Source organism: Carassius carassius, chromosome 21, assembly GCF_963082965.1.
Source record: "Carassius carassius chromosome 21, fCarCar2.1, whole genome shotgun sequence".
Taxonomy (NCBI): Eukaryota; Metazoa; Chordata; class Actinopteri; order Cypriniformes; family Cyprinidae; genus Carassius; species Carassius carassius.
The window spans coordinates 18820773-18847693 of NC_081775.1; the positions used below are offsets into that span (position 1 = coordinate 18820773).

The window sequence follows — 26921 nt, forward strand, 5'->3', positions numbered from 1 at the left end:
TTCAGACAATATGGTCAGGCAATTATGGCTATGAGGAAGGTATCTAAGGTGTAATAATAAAGGAAATGGAAGAGTGCTGGCTGTTAAGGGAGAGAATTTGTAATGTCTGCAATGGAGATGCTATAGTTGGGGTATTGGGGGAAGGTTAAGGGAGTCTAGGGCACTGTGGTAAAGTTCTCTTAATGCTCTCAGCAGCAATAAACGACAAAACATCTGATTAAAAAGATGAGGCAGGGGCTCCTAGAGAGAAAGAGAGAACGAGAAAGAGAGAAAAGTTAATGGCCCTGAACTTGTTTAATCACATTACGTAATCACTGTTAATGCTGATACACACAGAAATATGCAAAATACACATGAAAACCTTTTAATAAGCAGTTCTAAGGGTCCAACAGAATCTAAAATATACTTATATAAACAGATACATAACTTCATAAATTGATTCACAAACAACCACACAAGCTCACATTGTCTTACCCCAAGGATGTGAACTCTGTTGTAGTAGGAGCTAAAATCTTTACTGAGAGACACCAAGAATCTGCACACCTGACAGACAAAATACACACATTTCAGTTATCGATGGCTTTATTAATGAAGCAAATGAAGCTGATAGAGTAAGATATAACTAGTTAAGATTAACAGGAAGAGCCTTAAGAGCCTCAGGTCTATCTGAGAATCAAAACATTTATATATATAATAATAATAAAAATAAAGTACCTGTTCAGTCCTTAAATTCACTCTGGCTGTGCTGCCTTCATGTTCCAGGATGTGTCCCGATTGGTCCAGCAACTCAGAGAATGGAATGAGGTAATTGAAGAGAAGAAGCCACTCCCCCTAAAGATTAAGTATTATCACCATATAAACAACTGTCTATACCACTAAACACAAGAACAGAGCTTAGTCTATAGAGAGGCTTGTGAATTCCCTAGTTGTTTTTATACATATTTATTTACTTTTATTAGGCTGTGGATTTAAACACATATTAAAGGTACAGGTTGTAGGACCTGCCATGAGAGGGCGCACTACCAAAACAATAACAATCGCGTGGTTTGATGAAGCTGAGAAGGAGCGTGGAATGATGGGATATGTTGCCTGCTAGCGGAAATTAATCAGACGGAAAGATAAATCATGGATTTAACGCGAGTTCAACGATTTGCACGAGTAGATTACATACAAAGTCAGTGCAAAGACGCGATCAGACTATGGATCAGACACGTTCCCGCGCGGGTCTAGAGACGCGTTGGCCTGCGTTTGGCATGTATGCCCCATAACACTAATCTTGTTGATCGTTATAAAAGCATACATTTTCTGTAAAGATACAAATGAAAACTACTCACCTGTCGAGTAAAACACAAGCGAGATCGGCATCACTTTCTAGTTGAAGTTTTGTCGCGAAGCTACTTCCGCATTTGTCCACGACACTGTTGTCATTTGGTTTCTATGTCAGTAAAGGCGGTAACAAAGGGTAACTAACGTCACTGACAGGCGACTGCACTGCCCCGTGTCACTGTTTAGTAGGGCTGTGCAAAAAATCGAATGCGATTTTCATGCACATCTCATCAGAAAAGACGCTCCTGTGATTAGAAGTATATGTCCAACACGTGCGTTCAGATCAGGGTTGCCAGGTATTCACAACAAATCCTGCCCAGTTGCTTCTCAAAACTAGTCCAAAACTAGCCCAATCGCGCTTCCAGAAGGTTCCCCGATAAAAAATTGCTTCCCGGGGTTAAAATATACTTTTTTAGCAGGGTTGCCTTGGTAAAATTCGCATTTTAGGGGCTAAATATCACGTTATTTGTATTGGGGTCGCTTTGACCCGCGGACATGAAAAACAACCACAGACTTGGCAACACCGGTTGGCATTTACTACACCGAGCCGTAATTCACTGACAATCTACACAAAATCGATGTTAAAATCGCAGGCGATTCTTTGTCGATTTTGTGTTAGTTGTCGGTAGACTACGGCTCTGTGTAGTAACTGCCGCTCCACCTGTACCAGTGTTGCCAAGTCTGTGATTGTTTTTCATGTCCGCGGTTTGAAGCAACTCCAATGCCAATAACGTGATATTTAGCCCCTAAAATACGAATTTTACCAGGGCAACCCTTCCAAAAAATTTATATTTTAACCCCGGGAAGCAATTTTTATCGGGGAACCTCCCGGAAACGCGATTGGGCTAGTTTTGGACTAGTTTTAAGAAGCAACTGGGCAGGATTTTTTGTGAAAACCTGGCAACCCTGATCTGAACGCACGTGCTGGAGATATACTTCTAATTTACAGGAGCATCTTTACTGATGAGATGTGCATTAAAATCGCATTCGATTTTTTGCACAGCCCTACTGTTTAGAACGGGAATTTTCTCATGATTTACAAGTAGTTGAAAACATTAGAGATATTGTTAGTTGTATATATTGTATATCTTACAAATTGTACCTTTAAGGCACTCAAAGACTACTTTTTGTCAACATTTGATGTTTTAAATGTTGATTTGAAGTGTAGGATTTTGCATTATTATTACTACATTCAAACCTGAACACAGAATTTTGGTTACACAAAACATAAAAATTCTATAAAAATGTAACAGAAATTAACAGAAAATGCTTTGACCGAGCTTAATCCTTCGGGGTCTGATCTGATGTTGACCTCTTATTTCAGTCTTCTGACTCATTTTGGCTATATGGTTACAGCCATACCAATTCATTTGAAAATGTATAATTCTGTATGTGTGTGTCTGTCAGTGAAAGTGTGTGTGTATTAGGGATATGCCGGTATCAAATTTTCCTGTTGCGGTTAATTGATCATGCTTTTATCACGGTATACGGTTTTATCGCGGTATTTAAATTTTGTTTTAAAAAGTGGTCATAATACAGTATAACAGAATAAATAACTTTTTTTTTCTTATAACAAAAATAACTAAACATTTAAAACAATAAAGCAATACAGAAAAATATATAAAAGTTAAATGTTTTACACATTAAAGTAGAAAAGAACTTGAAAATGAAAATTATTTAAAAATTGACTTAAAATGAATTTAAGACAGTTTAAAAATAGAAAACTAATTTACATAAAATTCAGTGCAATACATAAAATATAGTGTAATCAGTTCGGACATCGCATAGTGCTCATTCAATAAATGCACAGCTAAACAATGAACAATAGCTACATTTGATATAGATGTTATTAATCTTGTTAAAAAATCTTAAAAGTCTTAGTTCATGTTAGCTCATTTAATAACACAGTTGCAACTTTCAATTTTAACAATGTGTTATTAAATATTGGAATACCTAAGATTAATGAATGTTCAGAAGAATTTTTTCATTGGCAGTTTATGTTAACTAATGAAGCCATAATGTAAAGTTTGAATGAACAATAAAAGACCAAAACACTTTCAAACAATATCTATGGCATTTGTAGTCCAGATAAAAAAAAATGAATGTTTTAAGATAAATAGCCTATTAAGTCTAAATATTTAAGTAGTTGGCACTTTAATAAACACCATAGGGAAAACACAAATCTGAATGGTTATTTAAGATTATGTTTATGTTTACAGGGTAAGGGCTGCATTTAGCGCCATCTGCTGTCAGAGAGTGAATGTGCTTTCATTCAGCGCGTCTCTCACGTGTTCCTCCATGTGCTTCTCATGCACGCTTGTTTACATCAGAGCGCATGCGCTCTTTCAAGCAGCATAATTTTAAGCAGCTGATGGGAATAATATTCTTAAAATGCATTTCAAATTCTGAATAATTTGTCATGTATATTTATTCACGGTATTTAGAAGTGCCCACGATAACAATATCGTGCATATTAATCACCACAATTTATAGCATTAACTGAATACAGGCACAAGTCTAGTGTGTAGGAGTGGATGTATCAGTTTTACACTCTTGATGTTTTAGAATGTAACCCCTTCCTTGCGGTCCACTTTTTTACTGCATTGTAGTTGAATTATTGATTTTATTTTACATAGTTGCAGTGTTACAGTCACACCAGTTCATAAGTGTGTGTGTGTGTGTGTGCGCGCGCCCGCGAGTCTTAGTTGGTGTGTTGATATTGCACTCTAGATGCTTTAGAGTTTCACCCCTTCATTGCATTGTGGGGGATTTGTAGATTGTACACACAAAAAGTTTCTGTATTTTTATTTTTTCCCCATTTTTTTTTTATGACCACTTAGCTTTTTCGAATCATGCCCTCAATTTTTTTTATGTGTTCACATACCAAGTGGTATAAAAGTCACCAAGTTTCGTACCATTCTAGAGAAGCAACGATTTTTAAAAATTCTAAATGAAAAATTCTCTGGTAAGGAGTGATCGAAGACCATTCATTAAGACAAGTTAGTTACATATTGCTTTACCTCCTCTTTTAGGGCAGAAAAGTCCAGCTCTATGCCTCCAGGAATTTCTGGATAAAGACCTACATGATTCAAAGTAGACACATGGATATTTTTTCACAAATAGAAACAATACTACATATCATGCAGTTAATCAGAAGGCCCAATGGAGAAATGTGGTAGCTGAATTCTTTACTTCAGCGAATTGCGAAAACTGTTGCCCCAAACAACATAACTAATCAGAAAACCACACCTCTACTGCAGAAACTATATTGGCTTTTGTTATTAAAATCTATATATTTTCTGTACATTTTCACATAGCACATATATTGTCATTAACTGCTTTTCTATTACTTTAGATTAAAATAGAAACTGGGAGTGAAAAACAGCATTTTGCAAAGAGTACATTTTAAACATGTATACAAAAACAAGTTGTTAAGATTTAGGTGTAGTCACTGCATGCACTTTAAAAAACAACTTCTCCATGACTACTATCATAATAACATTACTTGGAACATGAATCTAAAGTCAAGAACCAGCATGTGTATGTGTATGTGTATGTGTGTGTGTGTGTGTGTGTGTGTATGTGTGTGATACCTTGCTCCACCCCTTTCTCGTAGCTGCTGAAAAGTGTGTGAAGACGAGCACAGTTGTACATGACAAAGACTCCACCCCTGGGGCCCTTTGTGGACACACCACTGTCCCGCTGAACATCTAAGGTAACCTGAAAGACAGCTGTCAATTATCTCAATCATCAGGAAAATACATTCTACACACACAGATGCAAATACACTCACCGGACTTGTGTGCACTGTGGAAAGCAGTTCAAACCTCACTGTGGCCGAGGTCATGACTCTAATTATGTCATCCCATGTCTGACCTAAAAAAAAGTGAATTGATGGCACATAAACATATCAGTTGACATCTGGTATTAACATGCCTCAGACCAATTCTGGGCTATTTCACGAAGACTACGAGCTGTAATTCTAAGAATGCACAAATAAACACACCTTCCACTTGGTCTCCATACTTCATTTCTGAGGCCTCTTTCATCTGAGCTTTTCGTAACCTGCAGCAATACACAGCCAACCATATAACACGGTAACAAAACTTATAGAATAATAATAATTAATAAAGTTGATAAAGGATAACAAAGAGATGACAGAGTTGCTGTTGTGAAGTTTTGCCTTACTGAAGATACTGAGCTGCATTCATCTGAATTCCAGGAGTTTTAACAGGACCACAAATCACCAATCTCTAATAGTGAGGAAGAAAGGTATTATTTATTCATTCATTCATTCATTTTCCAGCAAAAATGTAGTCATTTCCAACTGTGCAGCATTTGAGCTGGAAATTGTGTATTCGCCCATTTGGGAGAATTACAATGGCTTGATATTGTCTTAAGACTCTTTGGAACTTTTATGGGTTTACTTTATTGTCTTTTAGATTTAATGCCATTAATGTTACTTAACACATAAAAATGAACAAAAATCACTTTAAAACAGCTATACACACTTTTACACAGATTTATAAACTTGCTCTTCCAGGATAAGAAAAAGAAAAATATATAATCAGACACAATTAAATGCTTTCAAAATGAGCATGATTTTTGCCCAATTCCAGCTGCTACTATTTAAGAAGTAGCAAAACAATGGTTAGTAGCTGTGATATAACTACAAGATATTGGATACTAAAGTAAAGAAGGGAAAAGAATGAGTCCTTTGATAGGTCTAACCAAAACTTCCTGTTACATGACAGTAAATACAAAACAGAAAGCAATTGTTTGATATGTAAAGCACGCTGGTATAGATGATGGGCAAATATGTCTGTGCGGACAGAGAGTGTGAAACCTGCACTGCCGTTGCACCCGCCGCTCTCCACAACATGGCTGTTTGCTGCTGACGAAACTCATCCTGACAGGAAGTGACATGCAGGGCTGTCGTTGTAGAGATCTAAAGTAGAAAAATCCATTAAAAGCGTCCAACTAAAATATGGTAACTCACTGTAATTTTTAAATCTTTAATTTAAATCAGACAGATATAATCCAGACGGAGGGTCCATTTGACTCACAGGGAAATCTGTGGCAGCACTGTCGAGCTGGGCCAGATGACACAAAGCTTCTCTCTGCACTGAAAACAGAGAAATCACTGACTTATGCACAATACAGAGGGAAAACTAATGCTATCCAACAGTTTATCACAGAAACACTAGGAGTAAAACAGTCCTAAAAAAAATCTGGTTTACATGGTTGAGTATGGCCCAGTTCATCTCATCTTAAAGGAATAGTTCACCCAAAAATTATCATTTTATCATCATTTACTCACCCTCATGTCGTTCCAAACCTGTATGAGTTTCTGTTTTATGTTGAACATAAAAGAGGATATTTTGAAGAATGCTGGTACTCAAACAGTTGATGGTCTTTACTATTTAATCAATGGGGAACAATCACTGTTTGATTATTCAAAATTATTCAAAATATCTTCTTTTATGTTCAACATAAGAAAAAAACTCATACAGGTTTGGAACGACATCAGGGTGAGTAAATGACGACAGAATTTTTACTTTTGGCTGAACTATCCCTTTAATGCTGCTTGTACAGCTAGTAACTGAAAATTGTAAAATGTCAAATGTAAAAAAATAAATAAAAAAAAGTTAAAGGAACAATTTTCACATGTTTCTTTTCAACATACTCATCACAGCGCTAGTATGTGACAAACCAAATGTAAAAGTCCACCAGAGGTACGTTTGTGCAGTAACTATAATTTCTAGCACAATTTCTGTATATTCCAACTTTGACATGTCGCACCTCATGTATTACTGCCAAATTTACGAGTGATAAAATCAATAAACAGACAATAAGCAATATGATACAAATATATTTTGCATTGCTTGTTAAATTTCATTTTAATTCATCATAATGTGGCTTAATATTTGTAAAGTATAATAAGCTAAAATTTCTTATACTCTACTGCTCGATGACAGGGTTAAAATATTTAGAAAATTTAATTAAATTAAAATCTTAACATCAAACATTCTACTCATGAAAACCTAATAATGACATTTACTGGCCAAACAGACACAAATCTTATATATAAATAAACCCACAGGAAATTTAACGTGTTAGATCCCTAATAAACCCATTACAACTCACCTGTGCAAGTGCCAAGACTGGGATCATACCCCTGAAGGTTGTCGTCCTGTACCACTTGTTTAAGGTTTATCCTAACTTCCTCTTTTATCCCTCTTCTCTCTCCCTCTATTTCCTCGCCTCTGCTTCTCCTTTTTCCTCTCTCCATCTCTCTGTCTCTGTAGGTTGAGTTCTCTAAAGCTTTTTTCATTTTCTCCTCCCTGTCCTCATTGGTCCAGCTGACAGGGACCGTCGGCCAATCAATGCCTAGCGTTTTCAGAAAGTTGACAATGTCACTGTCCTGTGGCAAGGCTGGACTAAAGGACACAGTGTACCTAAATGGAATAAAGAAAAAGTTGATTAATATGTCCTTTGGAGACAAAATTTATGCAAATATCGTAAAAGTCAAAGCACGCACCCTTGTCTTCTGAGCTGAGCTCCGAGGTGGTCAGCAATGAGAACGGTCCGAAGCTGCCCCAGAGCTAGTGTATCAGGAGATGGCACTGTTTGTTTGGTGTGGAGAGCAGGGCAGTTGATGAGGACACAGCCCTGTCTCTGAGCAGCAGGTCTCAGATATGGCATTATTCCACATAAAACACCTCTGAATGCTGCACAGCGATCCACACACACACGCAGACCTTCTGGTGTCACCTCAGTGGCTCCTAGCGGCAATACGCCGCTGCCATGAAGAGAGCGAATACCACTGAGAACATCAGAGGGAACCTGAAAACACACACATTCATGAAACACACAAGTGTATTTAGTGTACCAATTTACATATTTAGTTTACTGCCCCGGGACACTTTCTCATTAAATCACAATGTTTGATGAAAATATAATAAAATGATTTTAAACAATGCACAAAACCAACATGAATGCAAAGATTGCCTTTTCAAGTCACCATGAAATCAAAATTGACAACTGTTTCTTTTAGAATATTGCAATTTTTATTATAAATTATTATCTTTACATATTACTTATATATATCTTTACATATATATATATATATATATATATAAAACTTTAATCTAAAACAATGATCCAATCAATTGCCAAATGACAAAAGACAGTTGCACTTTCCATTTTTTATGCCAGTTTTAGCTCACATTCGTTGATGATCCGTGAAATTTGATGAAAAGATCTGTTGTTTCGCATGAGGGTGAAAAAGTTCCTCATGCAGATTTCAATGTGTTCAAATTGGTCTAAAAAATTTGCTGTTCTTTAATGCGAGTCTGTTTCGCTTTTTTGCCAATAAAATTTCACCCAAATTCTTTTTATATTTTATGATGTACTACTTTTGATGTACTATGCTTGACTGAAACCTGGCTAAAACCAAATGATTATTTTGGTCTAAATGAGTCTACTCCACCAAACTACTGTTATAAGCATGAGCCCCATCAGACTGGTCATGGAGGAGGTGTTGCAACAATATATAGTGATATTCTCAATGTTACCCAGAAAACAGGATGCAGGTTTAACGCTTTTGAAATACTTCTGCTAAATGTTACACTGTCAGACATGCAAAAGAAATCTAATGTATCTCTTGCTCTGGCTACTGTGTATAGACCACCAGGGCCGTATGCAGAATTCCTAAAAGAATTTGCAGATTTCCTCTCAGACCTTCTAGTTACAGTTGATAAGGCGCTAATCATGGGAGATTTTAATATTCACGTTGATAATACAAATGATACATTAGGACTTGCGTTTACTGACCTAATAAACTCCTTTGGAGTCAAGCAAAATGTCACCGGGCCCACTCATCGTTTTAATCATACACTAGATTTAATTATATCGCATGGAATCGATCTTACTGCTATAGATATCGTACCCCAAAGTGATGATATTACAGACCATTTCCTTGTATCGTGTATCATGCTGCGTATAACTGATATTAACTATATGTCTCAGCGTTACCGTCTGGGCAGAACTATTGTTCCAGCCACCAAAGAAAGATTCGCAAATAACCTGCCTGATCTATCTCAAATGCTATTTGTACCCAAAAATACACATGAATTAGACGAAATTACTGACAACATGGGCACTATTTTCTCTAATACATTAGAAGCTGTTGCCCCAATCAAATTGAAAAAGGTTAGAGAAAAACGTAATGTACCATGGTATAACAGTAATACTCACTCTCTCAAGAAAGTAACTCGTAGTCTTGAACGCAAATGGAGAAAAACTAACTTGGAAGTTTTTAGAATTGCATGGAAAAACAGTATGTCCAGCTATAGACAGGCTCTAAAAACTGCTAGGGCAGAACTACTAATTAATAATATTGATAGTTCATCGTCTAGCTGACTACGTCTTGTATTATTATTATTATTTTTTATTTTTTATAAAATCCTGTCAAACGTGCACAAACTACTAGCTACTACTAAATATTGTAGAAACATAATTTTCTGTAAAGTTGCTTTGTAACGATTTGTATTGTAAAAAGCGCTATACAAATAAACTTGAATTGAATTGAATTGAAAAATGAATCACTGACCTACCAACAGAATTAAGGCAGCATAAACAATAAATCAATTTAGGATTTTACTCTCACAAATAATGTAAAAAAAAGTAATTTTTACATATTAATATTTAAGCTGTATTTTTTTAATAATTTGACATTTTTACAATAACATTTCAAATATATTCTTTATAATTATACAAGTCGCAAAAATGTTTTCAAACATTTCAGAAAACACAAAACATTAGAAAATAGACGCGCGACGTTAACATTTGTGGTAACCATAGCAACAGTTTGCCGCTCCAGCTAATTTTCGTTAAGATGCCCAATCGGACATCGACTAAACATAAAAGGTATGTTTGATAATGCATAACGTTACTGTCATTATTTTTCCTTTCACATCACATTTATATATCGCAAAACGTTTTGTTTACAATTTTATTCAACGTTGCACGTTTGTTTTTCCAGGGGCGCAAAAAAAAATTCAGTTAACATGACGTTACCTGAGAAACCCTTCAAACAAAACAAATAGACATTTTGACCACACGAAAGTATAAAAAACAAGGTTTCTCTGTTTTTGAAAGAAAACAGTAATACATCAGGGCGTGATTATGACATTGTGGTTCTCCAAACAGCCAACACGTTGTTTTCCGTATTGGCATGTCTGACCTAGATGTAAATTAACGGACGGTAATGAGTTCAATCATTTCTGCCGCAGGGTTCAAATGTTTGGTCGATTCCACCAATGTCAACAGTCTAGCTGGCGCCCTGCGTGTCTGTGCAGAGCTCGGGCTTATATTCTGATAAGTCTGTGTGAGTGACTCTGTGATTCATAAACAGACGTCCAAGCAACAGCTTGAATGAAATATCCAACACTGCGCCTCAAGCCATGCGTGAAACTGCCATGCGGAGAAGCGCGAGAGCGCATCTGTCACTGGTGCAGGCCAAGAAGAGATCATAACACAGTAAATAAAAAACGCACATGCAAGCATATATTTTAGATTTACCTCTCCGCCGGCGTACAGCGTCGTCAGAACCGTGTTGGGTGACAAGAAGTCACGATTTCTCAGGTTTTTTCCGCTGCTCTCCTTGAACCAGAGCCTCTCTCGCTCGCGGCTGATATCGGCTTCATGTTCAGCATCTCTCCTCAACGCGCCGCTCAACGCTTTGACGGTGGACACGATGCTAAATGGCACGGCTTCCTCCATAATTAGGCTCAGTATGTTGACATTGTTTTTAGTGGCCGGACTGGAGGGATGTTACTGAGATTGACTGTAGCAGCACTGCGGTGCTGCGCTCAGATTGATCGCCAATCAAAACAGATGCATGGGGACCGGAACGTTAACAAAAATGTCACTGTTCAGAGGGGGCATATTTTCACGTAACACCGGTTGAGTGTTTTGGAAAGGCGCCATTTTGGGTGTGGCAAAATCAGTTTAGTCAAGGACAGAACAGAAAGTAAAAGTGCACTTCTGATAAAATACATTTTGTTCCGAAGCTGCCGTTTTATTTTAAAAGATATAAACAATTTTTTAAATAATCTATGGATTACTTTCCTTCTTATCACTGATATTTAACATTAATGTATGTGCACCCAAAAATGCAAGTCATGTCATCTTTTTTCACTCTCAGCTTCTAAACCCACATAACTTTATCTATTGTACTATATTACAAAGTCATTTGATAGCTTTGGGTGAGGATGTATTTATTATCGTTAAAGTATTCATTACAAATCTTTACTTGTCTGCTGTTTTCATTCATTATTTAAAACAGCAGCATGCACATTCTGCTATTAATTTCTGTTTTTCTGATAAAAACGTAAGTAAATTATAACATAATACGTTAGGATTTTAGGAGAATAAAGTTTAAAATTATTTTGACTACATTTTTTCTACTTTTCTCTAAATAAATCTATAAACCAGCCTTTTATTCCATTTAATATTTTGAGTTGACTGCATCAGGAATATTATTTCCAGCATAAACATGTTTAAAAAGCTCAAAATTTTCTACTTTTGACTCTGATAATACTAAAATATTACCTTATGGAACAGTAATAAGACATCATGCATCCATAAAAGGTTTTATAAGAATCTTTAGAAAAGTTTATCAAAATGAGACCTGGTCACACTTCATACTGAAGCATATTTGAATGCTGGTTGTTCAGTTGCTCATTTGAGTACTTCCGCTTTGTTTGTTGCAGGTAACAATTGTATGAAAGAGCTGAACTTGGGCCAGATTACATGTCACATGTTGTGGTTTACAGTAAGATCTAGATCTCTTCTCAAAACAACTAAAACAGCAACACTGGCTCACAGATTCCACTTTATACCCTCTAGCCAAAGTAAAATCTACAAAGCAAATCATCTACAACCTGTTCTCATCTATTGAAAACACAAACCTCTATCATTCCTTTCTATATCACCATGTAGATCTAAACAATTATTTGAGCGTTTTGATGATAAATGCCCCAAATAAAAAAAATAAAAAGTGATTTATGACAAATGTTCTTAGTTTATTATTAAATTAAAATTATTCCAGAAACACAATTCAAATGTCTGACGAAGCATTTTAGTATGAGATTCTGTGCTTCACTGAATACTGAAGATTCTGAAGATTTGTGATTGTCAGGAAGTGATGCCAATCTTGGCTGACACGAAGTTCCCGGTGGCGAAACATATTTCTTGCGATCCGGGAGAAAACGTGTCATTCCAGAGCAACATCAGAACTCATATACACACACACACATTTCTGACTCAACTATAACATTGTCGATATATTCAAATACATTTCAAATAACACAGAAGTAACATTAACATTCAATATCATATCTGAATGAGGCCAACTCCTGAATTCTTCCAACACAATTTTCATCTTTAAGCTCCTGCAAGAAAGGAAGGACACAGAATCCATAGCCAGCTGTCAGTCAACCAAACAGCTGCATTATGGGTTCCGTTACCATCCAAACTGCTTTGGCCATTTTCACCGACACTCCGTGAACAAACACATCCAGCAACACTTCGCCATTTAACACTTTTTTTGTATGGAAATTACATTTATCAAGTGTACTTTTATTAAATTAGAAAAAAGCAATGACATTCGTTCAGCTTTTACCACAAACAAGTTTGGTGCCTCTGCAAAAGAATCAAACTTGTTTACTTATCTCACTTCATCTGTAGACTTGAGTCTTGAAAAACCTGTTCCCTATCAGAGAAGAGAGGGAGGGAGAGAGGAGAAGGGGGGTTATGAAAGGTAAATGAAGACAAAATGAAAAGAGAGATTAAACAGGATATAAAATTGACTAAATAAAGTCACATGAAGTAAAATGAAAGGAGGAACTAGCCTGAAATATGAAGCTTTCATTTTAGAGTCAAACAGCTTGATGGCACATTGTAAAAATTTGAGCGATGACTAGTTGAAGTGATCTCTCCCTCTTTCCTTCTTTTTTTGTGAAGATTTTCTCATAATTGCGAAACACAGTCAAATGAATGAGAAAAAGATGAGCAGAAATTGAGTTACTTTTTAAAGCATATTTCTATATTTTTTTTTCATTTCAGTGCGATTTACTTGCAAAAGAGAAGACAAGTTAACAAATGAAAGAAACAAGTGGAACAAAGGTGAAGAGAAATGAAAGAAAACTACTTGTCACTGATAAACGACGTGACAAGAGACACACTGAACGTGACCGATACAAACTGCCAGGTATGACTGAGATGAGATGAATAATTCTATGTTACCTGTAATGTTCCTGTCATTCCTCCTCTTTCTTGCGCGCTGTCCCTCTCTCTGCTTCCTGGCTTGTGTGAGTTTGTCAAAGAGAGTTTGCGTATTTATGCCTGCTGACTTCCTCCTCAGAAATCTGAGGAACATTTTCACTTTCACTTCTTCACTAGACTGCCCACAACCCCCCCCCCCCCCAAAACAACTCAATGTCTTTCCCTTCTCTTTTTATGATTCCTCTCATCTCTTTCTTAACATTTTTATTTCTTTGTTACTGTTACATCAAAAAGTGCTTCAACTATTGTTTAATTCACTCAACTATTGTTTAATGTGATAGTAGGTGCAACAAATATGTTGTTTATTAATTTGTATTATTAATAATATATTACTTATCTTTATATAGTATTACATTTTTATATTTATGAATCTTATTGTTAAATATGAGAATTATATAAATCTGCATTATTTTTTATAAAAAAAGTTCTAGTGTTCTCAGACTGCAGGAAAGATAATATTGCTGCACACATTAATATACATCTGTCAGTCATTTCATTTTTGCTGTGTATAGAAGCGTTAAGATATCTGGGCCCAGCTGGGATGAGCTCACTAACGGGCCAATATCATATATCATTTATGAGGAGCCACCTGGAGCTCTCAGCCCAACCTGTCCAGGTGTGGGTCCATTAGTAAGCATGTCTGAACGCTTGTTTGGAAAGTCCGGTAGTTTTGAGGTAAAGGCTGGTTCCCTTGAGACACGCTTGCAAAATGAGGAATAACGTACTAATGTCAGTGTTGAGCAGCCATCTACCCACACACCCACAGATTCAGGATTTGAAAACCAATTTATGATGAAAAAACACATGCTAGTGAAAAATGTTGTAATTTACATGACACAGACACATTTTTTTTTTTTTAACAAGGTACTTGCATACACCTAACTTGAACTGTCAGTTCTCGTTTTATAACAAACTTGACAGAAATCCATTAAAATACAACACTTCCTGTTTCACATATCAACTGCACCCGGTCAACCCGTTTTCTTCTCTGGACAGAAAATGTCAACTGTATTACTTATAATGATCCATATGCAGGTATATTTTATTAATCAAGACGAGACAAATTTCTGTGGCAAAAAAAGTATATTTTCCAACAAACAAATGATTACAATCAAAAACATATTTTTTGACATGACATGCATCTAATACAAACAGCAGAAGGCAGCCGTTTCCCACAACCACACAAACGCACACATTCACGCAAAACTGGCATATGACATTCACACACGTTTCTCTCCTCGTGAAGAGGAAAGGCGGCTGGGAAGACGAGAAAGAGGAAGCTAAGGTTCTCAGTGTGTTTGGCTGCCTGTATGTGCAAAACCACTTGTGGAAGTCCATTAATGCAGGTTTATGTGTGTTTGGCCCTGCATGTACTGGCATCTGTAGTGTCTTCTTTAAAACAGCCGCTTCTCATAGCTGAAAGAACAAAATCAGCACAAAAGAAAGATCAGTTCATTTTTTAAGTTCAAACTTTCGCATTATTCAATTCAAGAATAATGAAATAATTAAAGAATAATTCAGAAAGATTTTACATTTTCTTTTTGAAAGAAGTATCTTATGCTCACAAAGACTGCACTTGATAAAAAAAATATATATTATTAATATAAAAAAAATATAAAAAATTCTATGTTATTGTCATTTTCCAATCCTAAAATGTACTTTAATCCTGTGATGGCAACGCTGAATAGCCAGCAGCCACTGCTCCAGTCTTCAGTGTCACATAATCCTTCAGAAATCATTCTAATATGTTTTGGTGCTTGAGAAATATTTTTTATTATTATCAATGTGCTGCTTCATATTTTTGTGGAAACCATTATACATCAGAGAGCTGCACGGGTCCGATTTTGTAAATCCGCACCCGCCCGTACCCGCAGTGCTTAAAACCGCATCAGACTCATTTTCCGACAGCAGCACTAATTAAAATCCGCACCCGACCCGACCCGCTTAAAATAGAACCGACACCCGACCCGCACCCAAAATCAAATGAGTTAAGCCAATCACATTGGACACACTTTTTTCGAATTTTATTGCCAGGTCATACAGAACTTGTTTATGGAAAACTCTTTTTAAAAGATATTCATTTTTTATACATTTTATCTTAATTTTGATCAATGTTTTATCAATCAATTGCCCGTATTTAATTAATAAGAAGCAAATATATAGCAGACAATGTAACTAAGGTTATTACATTGTCTGCTATATATTTGCTTCTTATTAATTCTTTGTAATTGACAGAATTACTAAAAAATATTTTGCTACCTAAAAGTTAAATATTTTGTGTGTCACGCATGCATAAATGTCTATTTCCCTCTTATTAAATATAAACGCATGTGGACTGATATTTTTCCAATGTCTGGACTCCTTTATTAATGGAGTAGGCTATATAAACAGACGTTTCAATATATTGGTATTAAATGCATTTTCTGAGAATTTATATTTCACGTTTTTATTGCAAATGTCGAAATACGTGCTCTTTGGTCCATCAGTGCCTGAGTCACTGATCACATTAGAATAAAATATCTCATAATAAAATACAAAATTGACTGATTTATGAATGTATATGCATAGTTCTCATCAGTCGGAAAAATACAGATACATTTGTTGTATTTTTGATCCTGAAAGAAAACAGAACAACAAAAGAGCGAATCATACCACCGTCTGAGGTTGTGCTTCAAGTCGAACGCACCCATTTTTAAATCGTTCACAGCTGAGCATCGCGAGAGGCGGATCTGCACCAGAGCGCACATGTGAATGAGCTGCACAAAGTCATTTTCAGATGCAATAAAAAACAAAAAAAACGTCTGGTAACTAATGACTTTTATGCAGCCGTTCGCGCAATTGTGATTTTTTTTTTTAAAGTGGAACGTAGGCCTATTTACTGTTTTGAACCCGTGTTTAGACCCGTGTTTCCCTTGTGTCCGACCCGACCCGCACCTGTATCCGACACAGTTGGATATTTTTCACCCGTTTCAGCCAAATTTGCGGGTCACCCACCTGCGGGTACCCGAACCCGTGCAGGACTCTATTATAGATTATTCTTTCTAGATTTTTTTTGATGAATATAAATTTCTTCTTTTTTTTTACTTTATAAATGTCTTTTTTTTTTTTAGTTTTAGAAGTCACTTTATTTGATAGAACAATATTTTTCAGACAGGAAGCAAGGTGGGAGAGAGGAGTGGGGTAGGATTGGGAAAGGTCCATGAGCTACGACTCAAACCCGGGATGCCCAAAAGCACAACAACGCTATATGTCGTCGTGGTGCCCACGAGGCTATTGGCACAGACATAAATGTCACTTTTGATCAATTTTAATGCATTCTTGTTGAATAAAAGCTTTTTTATAGATATATATATTTTACTGACCCCAGACTCTTGATTGGTAATGTACAATATCTTCCGACTAAGCATACGAATATTTAACTACCTGTGTAGGCTGTGCACTCCACCTTCCATCTGAGCTGACATTGTCCTCTTTTCAAACCTCAGTTCACCAGAATACATCACTGCCCTGAGATAGATGAAGAAAGAAAGAGGGAACAAAAGAGGAAAAAAATAAAATTACAAACTGTCTCTCATTAACCTCAAGCATATAAAAATTTGGGGTTGTGTCTATTTGTAGCAGTGCATTGTTGGGTTAAAGGTGCAGCGTATAGTGTCAGTGACACTAGAGGAATCAAACAGAATTGGCAAAAATAAGAAATGATTGTTTTGGAAACAATCATACTTTACACAATTTTCTTTGCCATCACTAGTGGCACTGAAACTATACACTGTGCCTTTCAATGCCTTTCAATTCAATTTCATTGCCGGTATTTTGAGTAATTAGTGTGATTGTGGGTACCTCAGCTGTGTGAGGCTCTTTGCACCGATGTCTTGGCAGGAATGCTGTATGCCAACGAGGAGATATGGAATAAACTTATGAATGGAGCCTTTATCCTGAACAGCACCTGAAACTCCCTGAGCTACTTTAATCTTATCACTCTCACTGAAAAACAGACAGAGAGAGATGACAGAGGGGTTAAGAAAGTGAACATGGTTTCAATTTATATTCTGTAGAACTTTCTCAGTCTAAGACATTTGCTTTTATTAATGTTTCATTTAACTACATAAATATATCTATATATTTAATTATCATTAAGCATTAGTCTACATAAGCAGTTGTGAAATAGCTAGCATATAGCAAAGTTGTTAAAAAAAAAAACATGGGAAACTGTAATTAGTAGCTAAACTGTATCAGGAACTACAAGCAATAAGTGCACAGTATTGTATTAAAGAAAGGATTTATTTGTGTGTAACACCTGAAGTATCTGCTCTGTGAGCCCAAGTTCTTGTCCATGGCATCCAGGGAGCCCATCCCTCTGTACTTCTTTAGACGGATCCCATCCGAAAAGAAATATTCACCAGGAGCTTCAGAAGTGGCAGCGAGCAGTGACCCCATCATTACTGAGAATAACCAAAAGCAGAAGAGAATTTAGCTTCAATTATAATGTTAGTCTGTAACTTGTGAATCCATATCAAACCCATATCTCACCTGTAGATGCTCCCAAAGCAAGTGCTTTAGCAATTTGACCAACTGTCTGAATCCCCCCATCAGCAATGACAGGCACTCCAAAGCGCCGAGCATATTCTGATACCTTATACACAGCTGTTGCCTGTGGCCTCCCGCATGCTAGCACTGTGAGAACAATGAGAAATAGAGACCATCAACTTGCTATCAACCTAAACTCACATATTCTACAAATATTAATTATGTAGATGGGGACAATCACATGCATTGATAAACAAATACTCATTCAAATACTATTCACGAAGTTCAAAGACAAAAAGTTAGCATTATATGAAACATGATGTGAGATTTTCTATAAATGGTGAAGTAACATGAGAGGAGAAGAAGAGGAGTCCATCAGCAAACCCTCTGCAAGTCTTGACAAATGAGGACAAGTGAGAAAGTTTCAAAATGGTCTGAATCATTATCAAAATTCACCTAAATCTTTTGCTCCACTGTCTGTTTGTGACCTTTCACAAGACGATCACAATAAAAAGGAAAAACTTGCAGTGGTGAGCATGTGATGCACACACAGCGGTCAAACCCACTTATTATCTGTTCCAAATGTTGATCAATCTAACTAATAAAACATTATATTAATTAAAATAACAAGTGAAAAGTTGCATGCAAGATGCATGGAAGTCCATGCTGTCATGGTTTTTGGAATTTTCGTTATTTTATTCAAGACAAGGAATGAAAGTAGAGAAGAAATGAAGAAGGAGCCACAGCATTGCAAAATGACAAGTGTCAGCTTTTTACCCCAAACCCCCTTCTGTAATTTTTTAAAGTCACACCATCTACACTCTGCATACAGTAAAATGAAAAAAAAAAAAAAAAAAAGGTGTGAGTTAAATTAAAACAAACTACACTGAACTGTAAAACAAAGACCTTCTGCAGTGAGACCAATGGTTGTGAAACGCTCAGCTATTTCTGCTTTGTTAACAAGTGCACTTCATACACTCCAGTGCTCTTAAAGCAGCTCTAAAACCTATTTGGACACTTAAGCAATATTTCTAGCCTTTTCATTGTACAGATAAAATATCAAAGCAAATGACACATAGAACAAAACAATTCTAAAGCTTTTCTAATTTCACTCTCCTGTGCCAAATTGGCATAGACTTTTAATCAATGACTTAGCAAATGTATTAACTTGTTTCCCCTCAAGTCCTGTCATTTTATCAGCATGTTTTATTTTTTTTTTAAATAAACATTACTTGGTTTTATATTTCATTATACAATGACATTGTTTAAGTGTGACGTTTGTGTCCAAATACCATTCTGGCCACTGCACAATCTAGTTCACATATGTTAGTGAGGGATTCTGGTTAACAGACTTAAATCAGAGGACACAGGTTAGTCAGACAATGACAAGCATCCAAAACCCCAAAAACCAGCGACTACTTCTAATGATGCAGAGCCATTAACCAGTCAATGCAGCAGGCAGAGTGAGATAGTGAGCCAATGGGATCTGTATGGGGATCAGGGTGAGGGACTTACTGGAGTATCCCTTAACAGTAGTTAGAGATTTGGGGCTGTGGAGCTTTAAACCAGGAGGAATACTGAGAGGCGCTAGAGAGACATAATTATAGAAAGGGAAATAGAGACCGAGAAAGAGCACACGGTAGCTCTGTTCTAAAACCTTGCTTATCTTAAAAATCAGATGTCTTAAAAGGAAGTATAACTCATTGTTATGGAAACTCGTAAGGAATGGATTTGGAATTCAGTACAAACTGTGTGCAACTCAGTTTGATGTTTGCATGTTGGTACACTAACAGCATGATGCTCTAATAAACATGAAAATGTTACACTCATAAATGCTCGGTAAAATAATACATTCAAATTACTTATCTATTTTACAACATAAAACATTTTCAGTTTTAAGTTTAAAATCCAAATGCTTCCAAATCGAATTTGCTTGCCTTGTCAGCCATCCTGGATTTATTTGCAATGCATTATGGAACTGTAATATTCATGAAGGACATATACAATTTAAAATAACATTTTCAAATATTTTAAAACGTAATATATTTCTAATTTTCAATCTTTAGTGTCATGATCCTTAAGAAATTATTCTAATATGCTGTTTTATGTTTTTTCTCTCACTTTTGATCAATTGTGTCCTTGCTGGATACTAATATTAATTAAAAAAAATAATAATAATAAATTGCGTACATTAGAGTATCTCAGAAGGCAGTATAATTATGCCTACCTTCTGGAACAGTCTTTGCTACGTTTTGGAACAGAGCTGATTAAAAAAAGGGGAACTGATGCAAGAAACAAAAACAACCGGTGGAAAAAAAGAAAATATGCCAGAGAGACGGTCAAAGAAAGCACAAAAGCAGGGAAGACAGAGAAAATAAAGTGTAAAAAGAGACAAAAACTGTGACATAAAAGAGAAAGAAAGAGCCTCCACTACCATACTCCAATCATTCAGAGTGACAGAGAAATACATTTGTGACAGAGAACTATACAAATGGAGAGACAGACATACATATTAATTTTTAGACAAAACCGACAGAATAAAGAATAATACCTGCAAGATACAAACAAAAAGAAAACTTTTCTCCACAGATTCTAAAACCACAGAAAAATGCTGGAAAAAAGGAAACAGTCTGCCAATCAATCTGCACAATTACCTTGCAGATCAAAATTGCAGGGATGTTTGGGAAATGACAGATCATTTGGATTGCTCTAACAATGTAAAAAGGAAATAATTGAAGGCACTGGACATTAGCTGCTCTCTCTGGAATGACTGGATATAGAAATACAGCCTGTGATTGGCTGAGGGGCAGGCAGTCAGGCGTGGGAATGGTGAACTAACCTTCTTGTGTGATGCAGATGGAGCCGCTGCCCATTCCCACTCTGAGAGCATCCGCTCCGGCATCAATCAAATTCTTCGCCTGAGCCGCAGTCACCACTACAACAGATAGACAACCCATGTTAACTGTGTGTTTGTAGATATTATGTTTAAAAAGTTTGAGTTGAAAACTAACCATTGCCGCCAATGACTTGTAGGTTAGGATATTTCTCTTTAATGTACTTAATCATATTAATCTGAAAGATGGAATTTCCTTGGGAAGAGTCCTAAAGTGAGCAGACAGACCATAGGTAACCAAAAAGTACAACAAAATAAACCATCTTCAAGAACTGATTCACTGAAAAAAAAAAACAGGCCTCACCAGGACGACCACGTTTACACCAGCCTGCACCAGCAGGTCGAGTCTGTATTTGTCATCATTGTGTGTTCCGATGGCAGCCCCACAAAGCAGCTGATTACGTGAGTCCTTTGAGGCCAATGGGAAATCTCGGTTCTTCTTCAGATCCGTCCGAGCGATGATGGCCACCAAACAGCCCTCCTCGTTTACTATAGGAAGTTTACCTACGGCAAACAAACAGTGTGAGAGCTTCACATGGGGGAATTATCTTGCAGCATTCGGACTTCATTCCAAACTTGTATTATAGACTGATTCAATATGATAACTCATGAATTTGTGAATCTTTTTGAGAGATTCAACATTTATTTATTTGTTTTTTTTTTTTATACCATGTCAGTGGCTTTATTTATGGCTATATTTGGCTATATTTTTATGGCTGATGACAAATTAATCAACCTTTAAAAGGAGATATGAAATGTATATACAGAATAAATCATTTACAAATGAAATAATACAATTTATTAATATTTAAAAGACATTTTCCTATTGACACTTTACTAAATGCATTATTTAAAATGAATGCTGTTTTTGAAAAGTAGTCTATACTGGATACAATAAGCAAAAACAAGATACAAGATCACTGTTTTGCAATTATTTTGTGGCATCCCACTGCTAAGAAATGGTGCATGAAATACTGCTATATAGGTTAATGAATATAAGGCCCGGTTTCATAGACCGGGCTTAGCCTAAACCAGGATTAGGCCATAGTTCAATTAGGACATTTAAGTAATTTTTATAAACATTCCTTCGAAAAAAAAGTATTACTGGTGTGCATCTTAAGACAAAATAAAGGCACTGACATGTTTTAAGATCAGTCGGTGCAAGTTTCTTTTCGTTAAAACAGCTCAGATTTACATTTTAGTCTAGGACTAGGCTTAAGCCTTGTCTGTGAAACCGGGGGTAAATGTTTTATTTGGTTCAAGGATTAATCCAAAACTTTCAAAAGGGTAAAGAGCTCTCGTAAACATTTAAAGTCTACCCCACCTTTTTTGCTCCTCTGGAGGATTTCATTGGCCTCTTCCAGTGTCACTCCTGCTGGAGCTACAACCAGGTCCTCCCTTTTAGTCATTACCTGAGAGAAAGACAGTTAAGGTGAGCAGAGTTCAGTAAAAACTGCTTAGCCCTCATCCTCTGTTAAGCCCCACCCACCTCACTGAGGGGAATGTCATGCTCCGACTCTTTGAGGAAGTCAATATCTCGTGATGAAATGATGCCGACCAGACGTCCGCCCATCTGTCCGTTATCAGTGATGGGAATGCCACAGAATCCATGCCGAGCTTTTGCCAGAAATACGTCTTTTGCCCGCTCGTTAGGACTCATCACCAACGGATCTGTAATGAAACCCTGTTTGTACCTCTAAACGGGGGTTGATCGAAAGGGAGGGAGAAAAGTCGAGTGATGTTCTATTAGGCATTTCTACTTGGGAGTCACCTCAATACAGATCACTTAATACAAAATGAGGTGTGAATTTCTCATCCACAAGGATGCTGTTGCAACTGCAGGGTAAGGGTCAGAAGAAATACAGATTACGAATGAGAGAAGGAAACTGGTACAAACATAGAGACAAGAGTCAGAGACAGCAACATGAAGACACTCACCTTGACTTTGCGGACTTCATTAGCCTGGAACTCTGGTGTGCAGTTATGATGAATGAAGCCAATCCCACCAGTCAGCTGTGACAACACATCATCACATTAGACTTTAGAACAAAATTCAACACACATAGATGGTCGATCTTTGTCAATTTAGGTTTAAAGACTAAATTTAGGTTAGACTTTTTGTCTTTGAGGAGTTTTGGGGAGACAGGACAGGAGATTTGCAGGAGAAAAGCTCCACTCACCTGGAAGAGGAAGACTGCAAATACCAGTCAAAAACATCTGCAAATTTTAGATGTTTATTTCTGCTAAGATTTTTATTCTGTCAACTTTTAGAAGCATTCTTGCAATGATGGTCTAAAAGCTAATGGGCATCTTCAAATGCTTTATCTTGATTCATGGGGATTTTAATGACTTCACTGATATTAAAATATAAGGCAGCATATTTGCAAATAAATGTTTCTTTTGTAATACGCATTCATACAGATAATTGGGCTTTTTCAAATGCCTATAACAGGTTGAGATGCTAATCTCAAACACATCGTAATTAAATTAGGGGTAGGAATTTATATGAATGTATGTTAGAGATGTAACTATTCACTCAACTCACGATTCGATTCACAATTTTTTTTAACAAAATGATGTTTAAGACAAATTATGAATTAAATGTGTCCCCATTTCTTTGTGAAAATTAAATATAACTATAATAATATACTAATATAGCACTTGCATGTTATTGCTCTTTTGTTGGTTTTGATTGCTTCTATTGTACTCATTTGTAAGTAGCTTTGGATAACAGCATCTGCTAAATTACAAAATTTAAAAAGAATGTAAATGTAAATAACAAAGCTAAATATTAATTTTAAAACAAGCCCCATATCAAATAAATAAGAAACACAAATAAAATAAATCCCTTTTCGTCTTGCCTTAATGCATATTAAATGCATATTATATATTTTCATAAGTGCAGGCTGCTTTGTTTATGGCAGAAACCAAGGAAACACTTTATACGCCACCTGCTGTTAAGAGCGAATCTGCGCCTCATTCAGCTCGTCTGCTGTTTCTGCTTCATGCAGACATTTTTTATGGATAGTTTCAAAAAATGTCAAGCCATTCTGTTTTTTCTTCAAATTTTGAAATTATACAATCTTATTTAAATTAAAAACTGCTCATGTTGCATGTATGCAGCATCTTTGTTTGGATCATGATTATAATGAAGTGGTTGCCTCAAATTTTAAATGGAAAGAGCACAGACAAAGCTTTATTTTGTTTATATGAAGAGATTTATTTAATTTGTGTTTCTTATTTATTTGATTTGGGGCTTGTTTTAAAATTTCAATTTAGTTTTGTTATTTACATTTACATTATATCTAAATTTGTAATTTAGCAGACTCTTTTATCCAAAGCGGCTTACAAATGAGTACAACAGAAGCAATCAAAACAACAATAGAGCAATAAATTACAAAGGCTATATTAGTATATTATTATAGTGTTACATTTAACATTTCACAAAGAACTTACAGTATTTTGTCCAAGCAATAATAAAGGACACATTTACTTTATAATTTGTCTTAAATCTCTTTTTGTAAAAAAAAAAAAAATCATGATTCGAATCGTGAAATCAAAATCGTGAATCAAATTTAATTGTGAGTTGAGTGAATGGTTACATCCCTAACAGTAAGAGCACTTTCTGTGGTGGAATTTTGTGTCAGTCATTCTCTTACTGCCATAGCAATGGCCACGCCAGACTCCGTGACTGTATCCATGGGTGACGAGACCAGTGGAGTTTTCAATGTGATTTGTTTCGTCAGCGCTGATGTCAGGTCCTACAGAGAGAACCAATCAAATTAAACCACTGATTGTATACAAGAAACATCATCCATCCAACAGTAAAAAATTTACTACTTTTGACTACTGTACAGAAGTTGAATGTTTCACTTACCACTTGGTCAGCTGTGAAGTCAATGTACCCAGGCAGAATCAGGAAATCACTGAAAGAGAATGGAGAAAAGTGGGCAAAAATGTGATTGAGATTAATTAATTTAAAACAGCTGCAAGTGATTTTTAAACACATATCACTATTACTTGACAGATGTAACTGGAAAAAGGTGTCCTGAGAAGTAATACTTGTCTCTGTGACTATACAGCATTGGACTAGCCAATCAGAAACGTCTATAGGTGGCTTGTACACACTGACACTAACATATACCATTACCACGTTGATTATGTTTCAAAGACGGTCATTTTATCTATTATATGTCACATATCATGTTGTTTACGATTGTCATGCAACGCCCCGTTTAAGATAAAAACCAAGTATGTCAATGCTGCAGTCTCATCATGTCCAATGTAAACAGTAGATTAGTATACACTCTAGTGTTAGATGGTAAACAGAAATGCATTTCTAGAAAAATTTCGCACCTGCCACGGATAGGCTTTCACTTGGGGACATTACATGCTTTGCATGGCACCAGATAATTTGTAATGAGAAAACAACCACAACATACTTCACAAAGCTCATCCTATTTATAGCACATTTGGAGGGCCTGGCGTGAAAGACTCCCATTAGTTTTGGTACAAAAAAAGCTGCTTGGGGTGTCAGTGGTTTAAGAAAAGGCTTGTGGTAACTCTGCTACTCTGTACTTGGCACAATGGAATGGCAGCAGATGATGAATCAACCATAGTTCATCAGTCAATCCAAGATGTCCTTCCAACCTAACATAACCTTGTGAACCCACACTGACATGCGCCCTACATAGTGATTCGTTGTACTGAGCTACGTGAAACAGAGTTGCATAATAGAATGATTAAAAAAAAAGTGAGGTGGCAGTCACATATACCCATGCCATGCATATGCAGGATGTCAAACCAGACAAATGTGAACCAACAACGACACCTATATGCTGTTCAACTCATGAAGATGCATACTGTGTAAGCACATCTGCAGTGATGACAGGCAAGAGTGTGTGATGTTTAACAAATAGCAAGCATATGGAAAATGCAATGAGGCACAAGTTAAGGTATTTACTTATAGGTAAGGCCGTCTCCGCAGTTGAAGAGCTGCTGTCCGGTTAGACCGTCGTCAGGCACGTAGCCCGTCTGTCCGCTGATTAAATAATCCGCCATAATGCATGAAAGCGTAAAAGTCCAAATTTCTCACAGGATGAGTGTTTCTCAAGACAGTGCGCACACAGTCCGGTGAGTGATGTTCTCTTCGGAGCCTCAATCTGACACAGTTTTTGAGACACCTAATGACATTAAATGTCGAAAAAAGCTCAGGCTTCTGTGAAGAAAAGGGTCTGAATCAAAGAAAAAACAACAAGCTCTTGTTTTTGGAACTGAAGCTGACCCGTGTTGACCACAAGCATCACACGTGTCTGTCTGTAGGACTACCTCTTCTTCCGCACATATAAATAAGGTGTCTTCGTACGTCACTTCCGGGCTGTAGCAAGGTGGCGTTTATTCGCTAAATAAAAGGGTGGGGTGCTTTGTTTGTATCGTCGTTCTCGTTATCTCGCAGGCACATGTGTTCAGCACGAAGGGAACTTCTTCGATTTAAACGTATCTCTTGCGCTCTGCTGCTGACTTGCAGGCCCCGGAGCGCGCGTGAACACATTATGCCCTTCTAGTTCGCGCAACGACCATTTGAAGACTGTTTTTACTGTGAAATCGTTTTCTTAATATTTACTCCATTAGGACAGAAATAATAATTAAAAAAACACATGTATTAAATCAATGTTACACATTTAAGCCAAACAGTGAATCTCCACTGCTTGTCAGTAAAAGCAATTATTTTGTATAATGGTCATTTTAGCATTCAGTACCATTTGAGTCCCCATTATATAATGTGATATATTTTCTTTAAAAATGGGCTTATAGGCTACTTGTT

General features: G+C 36.4%; 2 protein-coding genes and 1 long non-coding RNA gene across 4 annotated transcripts; 1 reads left to right on the top strand and 2 right to left on the bottom strand.

Moving 5' to 3' along the window:
* Positions 1–11262, bottom strand: dalrd3 (DALR anticodon binding domain containing 3). Its single transcript, XM_059503597.1, has 13 exons — positions 10912–11262; positions 7868–8172; positions 7474–7784; positions 6393–6451; positions 6173–6274; positions 5515–5579; positions 5333–5391; positions 5120–5202; positions 4920–5046; positions 4347–4405; positions 715–831; positions 475–543; positions 1–240 (listed from the first exon to the last, which is right to left on the bottom strand). Exons 1-13 carry the CDS (start codon positions 11110–11112, stop codon positions 121–123), a joined length of 1677 nt encoding a protein of 558 aa, XP_059359580.1. The 5' UTR covers positions 11113–11262; the 3' UTR covers positions 1–120.
* On the top strand, positions 10114–17094 carry LOC132097716 (uncharacterized). Its single transcript, XR_009422775.1, has 3 exons — positions 10114–10257; positions 13459–13603; positions 16862–17094. It is a non-coding gene; the product is annotated as an uncharacterized LOC132097716 (long non-coding RNA).
* Positions 14827–26473, bottom strand: impdh2 (IMP (inosine 5'-monophosphate) dehydrogenase 2). 2 transcript variants are annotated; one of them, XM_059503599.1, is made up of 15 exons: positions 26061–26473; positions 24975–25023; positions 24757–24858; positions 23036–23110; positions 22587–22793; positions 22422–22509; positions 21402–21601; positions 21216–21306; positions 21044–21139; positions 19720–19791; positions 18208–18351; positions 17975–18119; positions 17518–17661; positions 17101–17184; positions 14827–15093 (listed from the first exon to the last, which is right to left on the bottom strand). In XM_059503599.1, the coding sequence occupies exons 1-15, from the start codon at positions 26156–26158 to the stop codon at positions 15072–15074; spliced, it is 1617 nt and encodes a 538-aa protein (XP_059359582.1). In that variant the 5' UTR covers positions 26159–26473; the 3' UTR covers positions 14827–15071. The 2 variants fall into 2 exon arrangements, with proteins under 2 accessions (XP_059359582.1, XP_059359581.1); XM_059503598.1 differs by lacking the exon at positions 19720–19791 and having other exon boundaries at positions 26061–26469.
* Between the last annotated feature and the right edge of the window lie 448 nt (positions 26474–26921).